This window comes from Boleophthalmus pectinirostris, unplaced genomic scaffold (genome assembly GCF_026225935.1).
Source record: "Boleophthalmus pectinirostris isolate CB_2022bp ecotype Guang Dong unplaced genomic scaffold, ASM2622593v1 HiC_scaffold_21, whole genome shotgun sequence".
Taxonomy (NCBI): Eukaryota; Metazoa; Chordata; class Actinopteri; order Gobiiformes; family Gobiidae; genus Boleophthalmus; species Boleophthalmus pectinirostris.
Window position 1 is genome coordinate 20,792,763 of NW_026571175.1, and position 7,843 is coordinate 20,800,605.

General features: G+C 35.5%; 1 protein-coding gene across 1 annotated transcript; it reads left to right on the forward strand.

Annotated features, from left to right (window-relative positions):
• Nucleotides 1-268: 268 nt before the first annotated feature.
• On the forward strand, nucleotides 269-4,642 carry pithd1 (PITH (C-terminal proteasome-interacting domain of thioredoxin-like) domain containing 1). The gene is made up of 6 exons (XM_020932857.2): nucleotides 269-660; nucleotides 1,511-1,554; nucleotides 1,754-1,831; nucleotides 2,154-2,258; nucleotides 2,413-2,521; nucleotides 3,552-4,642. Exons 1-6 carry the CDS (start codon nucleotides 463-465, stop codon nucleotides 3,651-3,653), a joined length of 636 nt encoding a protein of 211 aa, XP_020788516.1. The 5' UTR covers nucleotides 269-462; the 3' UTR covers nucleotides 3,654-4,642.
• Nucleotides 4,643-7,843: the final 3,201 nt, after the last annotated feature.

Genomic DNA, 7,843 nt, shown 5'->3' on the forward strand with positions numbered 1-7,843 from the left:
TTCCTGACTTCAAAATAAAGGTTTTACATTACGTGTACCAACCATAGACGGTGTAGTACTAACAAAAAACCCCAAGCCCTCTTTGAACAGTCACTTCATCAAATGATGTTGCTTCTGCCGCCTTTTGAAATATGCATATGACAGGCTTTTCAAAATTAAATCACTAAATTATTTGTGTAAGAATCGTTACTTATATCAACTGTAAACCTGCAAATGTCTTTCTGTTGTTGATCATAACTTTAATAGTTAAGCTAACTTTATTTTGAATAAATTAAACCGGAAGTGATTTGTGCCGTGAGTCGATTTGACGCAGAAGTATTTTGTTTCACGCTGCGAAGTAAAACTTGCAGGTGTCTTCACATTTCCACCACATCTGCATCTCTTCCACCGCCGAACAGCAGCGGGACTTTCTGGCAGACTACGCATTCCTTTGAGCTTACCCACGTTGTGTTTAGCTCCATCATGTCCGGGCACGGGCATGGACACTCACACGGCGGAGGCTGCAGCTGCGAGGGGGAGCATGAGCCCGCGGAGAGAGGCGTGGAGTACGGGCTCTACCGGCGCATCGACCTGGAGAAACTGCAGTGTCTGAACGAGAGCCGGGACGGGGACGGAAAACAGGTGTTCAAGCCCTGGGACCAGCGGACTGACCGGGAGAAGGTAAAAGTCAGCGAGACCCCCGAAGAGAGAGACCCAGGGAGAGCGGGGCATCAGCGCAAGAAGCTGACAAACACCCCGCTAAAGATCCATGGGTTTATTTTAATCGTTTATAAAATGGTTTTAGCTTTAGTATTTGGAATAATAACAATAATTGAGGCTAATGAATAAGAACATACTTTGCACTTCCAGACACTGGCATGACTCAGCACTCATTCACTAACTCAAAGTTTTTGCAATATTTTATTTTTTTCCTCTTAATACATAAGTAATATTTATACTTTCATATATACGGGTCCTATATGGAATTAGGCAATTTTACTTATTTTTTAAAATAAATTCTGCTTAAGCTTGACATGTCTGACCTCAATTATTTTTGGGACTGTCACTGTGCATAAAATGTCAAAACCCCAATAGACAGTGTTGAAAAATAAGTGTAAAAAAATAAATTGTTGCAGTAACTTTATAATTGAGCTTGCACTGCAGTTTTTGTGTACACTGGTGAAGGTGCACTGAGTAACTTTTCAGGTGATCCTGCCACCTGCTTGTTGGTGTCTCCATGTTGGCCTAGATTGTTCCACTAAATGGTGTTAAACATACTTGATGTGTGGAAAGGCAAGCCCACCTGTAATTGTTAAATCTCATACTGTGGAACATTCTAGACAAATCTCCTTGGAGACAAGAAGGTCATATACACCCACTAGAAAAGTTGGTACAATTTAAAATATTTATTTGTTCCATACATTTCCTCTTGAGCATAATGTCAAGCCTACATAGTCTTTATGCATTTATTTTGTCTTTTTGCCTTAAACGTATTTTTAGTGATGATTTTGTTGCTTTCTTTGTTTTGTAGTTTGTGGAGAGTGATGCTGATGAAGAACTTCTGTTTAATATACCGTAAGTCTGAAGATGATGATGATACAACCAAATATGATGAACCATGAATAATCTGTCAATAAATCTAGGGCATTGTAACAAAAATCACTTTCATTTGTGGTGCTCTCAAACAACATCTGTCTTATTTCACCATCTCATCGTTTTGTAGCGTCTCTTTTCCTTGTAGTTTTCTGCTGTGGTCATGCACTTTTTGTTTTAGTTTTACAGGCAGTGTGAAGCTAAAAGGTATCATTATCTCTGGGGAAGATGACGATTCTCATCCAGCGGAGATACGATTGTGAGTTCATAACAACATTTAAGTGGTTTTGTTGTAATTACTTGTGTATGGGAAGGTACTGTGTATTGGAAGGACAAAACAATAAATAACACACAAAACCTGATACAAAACTAAGAAAAGCAAAATCATATCTGAATGAGCAGTTCAAGAAATACAAATGCTCAAATAATTTTAATATTGTCAACATAAAGCTTAACTAAAAAAAAAAAAACTAACTAAAACCTTTTCTCAACACTGTAAAATAGGCAATCAAGTAAATGCATCTCACTAAATGTGACTGATCACTTCTGCTACTAAAGAAGGCAACATATTCTCATTTCAGATTTAAAAACATTGCCCAGATGTCCTTTGATGACACAGGACGGGAACCCGAACAGGCCTTTAGACTCAACAGAGACCCCACTGCAGAGCTGGAATATCCCACAAAGTAAGGACACATGAATGCACCAATAGTGTAATATTTTAGTGGTTAAAACGATTAGGAACAGCCCTCATTAGCTGCACATTCCTGTAACATGGAATTATAGCTAATTTTCCACTTCAACTTCAAATTATTTTGCTCAACATGTCTTTCTGTACAGGATTGCTCGGTTTACAAATGTGAATCATCTCTCCATTCACATCCCAAAAAACTTTGGGGCAGAAAGTACAAGAGTCTTTTACATCGGCCTGAGAGGAGAATACTCTGAGGTCAGTATGGACGATATAATGTGACGTTTTTACTGGGAAGCAATAAACTTCAACCACAATTGTTTCAATAGGATGCTATCTATATCTCTCCATGCCGATGTTATTGCATTGCCTGTAATTTTCCACAGCATGGCATTAAACTTTATCTAGTTCATGGAGACAACCAAATTATAGACCAGATCTGTGGAGATATGTATCTTTAAGTGTTTCCTGTAAACACAGAATTTAAAATACTTATCTTGCAATGACATCAAATGTGTTTGTATTATACTTTCTATTACACAAACTATTCCTTTCACTATTTGTCTCTGAAAATTTTCCTCACTTGTTATCCATCTGTCTGATTTAATCAACCTTTCTCACCACATCAACAAGTCTCACTTATGTGTAGATCAATGATGTTAAACATATCTTTAACACACAAATCCTGCATATTTAGGCTGAGTTCTTCTCTCAAACAGAAAACACTCTGTTCCACTTTGTGATGTCATATCATGCATGTTTATAAACTCCATATACCTTTACTAGAATCATTTGGATAATCTCTGCCTGATAATTGCCATTATCTACTGAATTAAAGGTAAAAGGTAGCTCTTGAAACTACCACCAACACCACTGACATCACAAGGAGGAATAGAGCATTTTGAGCTTTGGAGATGTAGACAGACTAAATATTTATTACTCCAACATTAGTGGATAAAACAAAACTCAACTCTGAGTATGTTTTTGATGAAGATACAACATTATGTATGACATGACTCAAAGCTCACAAGAGTCTATTTTGTGTAATCTAGGACCTTTGAACAAAATATGAAAATGTATATATATTATTATATAAATATTAATAGAAATGACATGACATGACTCAAAGCTCACAAGAGTCTATTTTGTGTAATCTAGGACCTTTGAACAAAATATGAAAATGTATATATATTATTATATAAATATTAATAGAAAATGCTCAAATGTTTGACTCACATCCCTGTATTTTTCTATCAATCAAATTAAACTTGATCATTTTACCTTTTAGGCTCACAGACATGAAGTCACAATCTGTAACTATGAAGCAGCCGCGAATCCAGCAGATCACAAAGTGGAGAGCATCATCCCTCAAACCAACTTTATTTCCTGAAGCTTTAAAAACACGGAAGAAGACTCAGACCTGAAAACTGTGGCTTAAGAGAGTGGTGGGGCTGCATGATAAGAAAAAAAAACAACTTTCGAGTATTGCCTTAACAAACCTTTATCTGAAAGGACTATATCAAATAAAATAAAATTCTTAACAACATTTTCAATAATTAAATGGATAAACAATCAGTACATTAAGTATTACAAAATTTTGACAGTGTTCATTTAAAAGTGCACTCTGTAACTTTTCTGGTCTCAGTGGAGGTATTATTGGTTTGCTTGGATTGTTTCACATTATGGCATCTTCCATGTATTAGATTATTGGTGTTTTTATTGCTCAAAATGCCTCTGAAAATCATGCATTATTATTGTAAATGGGGAAGCTTCTATAGAGATGACTTGTAACTTGCCCTCGTTTAGTGCCATGTGGTGGGACATCCCAGGCAAAGCACTAACATTTCCATGGAGTCATGAACCCTCCTCCAGAAAAGATACACAGTGCACCTTTAAATTAAACTTAAAATTTAAAACTCTTTGGTCAGATTGTATTAACACCGAAATTTAAATGCTTAAAAAACAGGATTAAAACCAATATTTTAAATTACCATTCTCATTTTCACTAATATTTAGAGGATTATGTATTGGAAATTTGTTGTTAATTGTTAATTTATTGCAATTCATAATTGTAATTTTGCCATCTGTTTGATTTGAATTGATGCCTTTGTGCCAGGTTTAATAAGTTTTGAATTGTCAAGAGCTAGATTGAATATCTGCTTTGAACTAAGACTGTGCCAAGATGTCGCTATAGTTTCACAGATGACCATGAACAAAGTACTTTATAAATGCATGAATTTCAAAATGCTGAAAGCTTGAAAATAAGTTGTTTTGTCTCCACTGTAATCTATGAGTTCAATACAGAATAATATGTAACAAAAGCTGCAATTAAAGTTATGCAATTTCTAAGTAAACAAGCTTGTCTGCCTGGTCAAATTACCTTTCTCTTGTTGTATGATTCAGTAACATTTGGTATTTTAATGTTAAAGGTGCACCGCGCAACTTTTCTGGTGGAGGGTTTGCTACCTACTTGTGCTTTTATTCATTACGAGTGTCTCTTATTTCCCAAAAATTCCTTCTGTAAATAAGGCTGACTCTCCACAGATCTGAACATTTTAGACAAAGCAATAACAGTTCCTTATATTCCAGATAAGCAGGTGGCGGACCCTCTACTGGAAATGTTACGCACTGCACCTTTAATTTAAATTGCATCTACGTAGATCCGTGGACTATAACATTTGTCTTCATTTAATTACTGGTATTGGGAGTTGCACTGTGCTCTGCTCCTCACTCACTCTTTGCCTGGTCCTTGTTATTTGTGTGTGGGGAAGCTGGCCAAAGTGGTCGAAGTAGGAGGCAGATGACACAAAAAGTGTCTTACGCAGACAAAATTTATTTTTAAAAAACAGACTTCTGGGTTTAACCAACAAAAATACAAATAAACAAAAAATAAGTAAATCAAAGCAAAACACCAAATACCTGCACAGAAGTCTTCTTAATTGGTGACACCTGCTTGCCTTTTATACTCCGCCAAGCAGGAAGTACCTCCCCCAGGTGAGTAACAATTCCAGGTAAAGCAAAGCAAAAGGTGTCTTTCCAAAATCAAAATGTTTAACATAAATTAAGGTGAATTTAAAATAAGACAAAGGCCCACTTTGTCACAGTAGGGTGAATGTTTTGACATAGCTGTAGCTAAACAATTGTGTGTCCTATCTATCATTCATTTTGTTGAATCCACAGTCACTCAATAGGAAGAGAGAACAGAAAAGTATTTAACAGCCCCCTCACCAGAAAAATTACACAATGCATCTTTAATACTATGCATAAGAGACTGTCATGGATCAAAGTGGAAGACAGATTGGGGAGTAATTTGGTTCTGTCCTACATTAAGTTTTGACCACACAGAGACCTTTTAGCCTGTTCTCACTGATACAGCCCACCTAATGAACCTCCTAAGCAACCTTTATTTTGCCTAAATTATGAACTAATGCACTGAAAGAAACGTATATACTGAGCTATTTCTCACAGAAATAAGCTGCCTCAAGAGATTATGCTTATAAACAATCATCTTGCTTTTAAAAAACATCGCAAGAAATCGATGTTAACCAAGCAATGTGATTAACTGATGATTGTGTGTTTCCCTATGTCCCTTATGATAGAAGTTGCTGCGCACCAAATTCAAAAGTGTTAAATTCACGGTGTTGCTGTTGTTGTGAGTAAAGTGAAGAAAATCCAGATATGTTTCAACATGGTCAGTAATTATTTCAACTATGACGGTGCTGTAGAGTAAAATAAGTAGTTGTTGATTCGCAGAGTTGACATAAAATGAGTAGTTGTTGATACACAGTGTAAATGTCAAACACTTAGAAAGTGTCTATTTGAATATTACACTACATCAGTGTTGGGCTTTTGTAACGTTTGCAGCGGGAGAACTACGAGCGAAGCCACATTTCACCGTCCGAAGCTAAGCTAACAGCTAATAGCGTTTGTTTTTCAGCAGAACCTGAACTCAACCAGCCTCAAGTCCAACCACCTGAGCTCTCACATGCCCCGGGTCAGATTACTTTACCTTTTTAGGACACTCTGCAGTTAATTTAATTCATGAAAATACTAAATATATTTGGTCTAATGCTAGTAGTAGTATTGAGTAGTAGTGAGCTAACTAACCCACTAGCCATCACCGATGTCCATGAAAATTGGGTAAAATAGCCACAAATTTTACTAAATTAAGAGTAACGTTACTTTAAAAAAAATGTCTCAAGTCTAAGTAAAAAGAAGTCCAAAAAATGTGTTATGTAGGTAAGAGTAAAAACTATTCGGGGAAACTACTCCTCAAGTAACTTAAGTTGCATTTAAAAATAATATTTTCTTCGGGGCTACATTTTTTCAAATCACCCTTCAAGTTATTTATTTGAATGGTTCCTGTATACAAAAACATACAGCTCATGTAACAGAATAACCTGCTTAATAGGAACAAACAAATAATGATATATGCACCATAATATATTTACTATTTATTTACTTTTTAATATTTATTCATAGTTCATTAAATATTGCATAGCCCGTTTTGCAAGGTGGTTACTTGAATATGTTATATTTATTATATTCTATATTTTATTTTACAGATCAGTATGAACACATTTCTTGCAGACGGCTTTTCTACCTGTGACTGAAGTGGGAAGGACAAAGGGTTTTTTATGTCATCTGGGTGACCTGGGTGAATTTGGTGAACACTTCAAGGCACTTGGTCCTCAGACTCTGACAAACTTTACACCTGTATTCAAAGAACTCTCTACAACATGGACGTTGGATGTGTCAAAAGAAACCCCAAGAGTGAAAGACTGACTCTTGAGGTAAAAAGTTTATGCATTGTTAATGTTTCATAATTAGCAGGATTGCCTCTATTGTGAACATTGTTATGTTTATATAATGGAGAGAAGATCTCGTTTCAAACAGTCAGACATGCTCCTCTCATTTTTGGAGATGAGCATACCTGAATTCTATTCAAAACTAAATCTTGATTCATCCATCAACTGCTTGGATTGAAAAATCTACTTTTAAAAAATAAATGACAATCATTGTTACCAACTGTTGAGGGCACAGAGAATTCCTGCTGTCAGTTGGATTTTGCAAGAATAGTATTGTGTCATATGACTTGTTTAAATTGTGTTGATTGTATGATGTGCATTGTTTTAATCATGTGCATTGTTTTAATACAAGTTAAGTTGAAATGGAATTTTGTGGTGGTTTTCATAATTTTACATTTGTAAAAGGGACTATGAACTAGAATAGCCACAGCATTTACACTGTATTTAGTGAAGAAAGAGTTACTATTGAATAGTGTAACATGAAGAACACTCTACACTATTTCTACTTCATAAAGTGTAAAAACATAGCATTATAGAGTTATTAGTTTTTCACTATACACTAGTGTAAAAAAAAAAAAAAAAATCAAATCTTAATCAGTGTCAAATTCAACTATGAGAAGCGTGGTTATATCGCTTTACCAGTGTTGGGCCTTCTACACTTTGGAAAGTGTAGTTTTAACTCATTTTATTGTGGACCTTATATGATATGGTAAAAGTGTTAAAATGAACAATATACGAGTTGAATGAACCCTCTTGAATTTGCTGTGTGTTA

Excerpts from the sequence above, each read along its gene's own strand:
- pithd1 (XM_020932857.2), top strand. The coding sequence starts at position 463 with ATGTCCGGGCACGGGCATGGACACTCACACGGCGGAGGCTGCAGCTGC. Across the intron at positions 1,555-1,753 it reads GAACTTCTGTTTAATATACC|TTTTACAGGCAGTGTGAAGC; the intron begins GTAAGTCTGAAG and ends TTTTTGTTTTAG. Across the intron at positions 2,259-2,412 it reads GAGCTGGAATATCCCACAAA|GATTGCTCGGTTTACAAATG; the intron begins GTAAGGACACAT and ends CTTTCTGTACAG.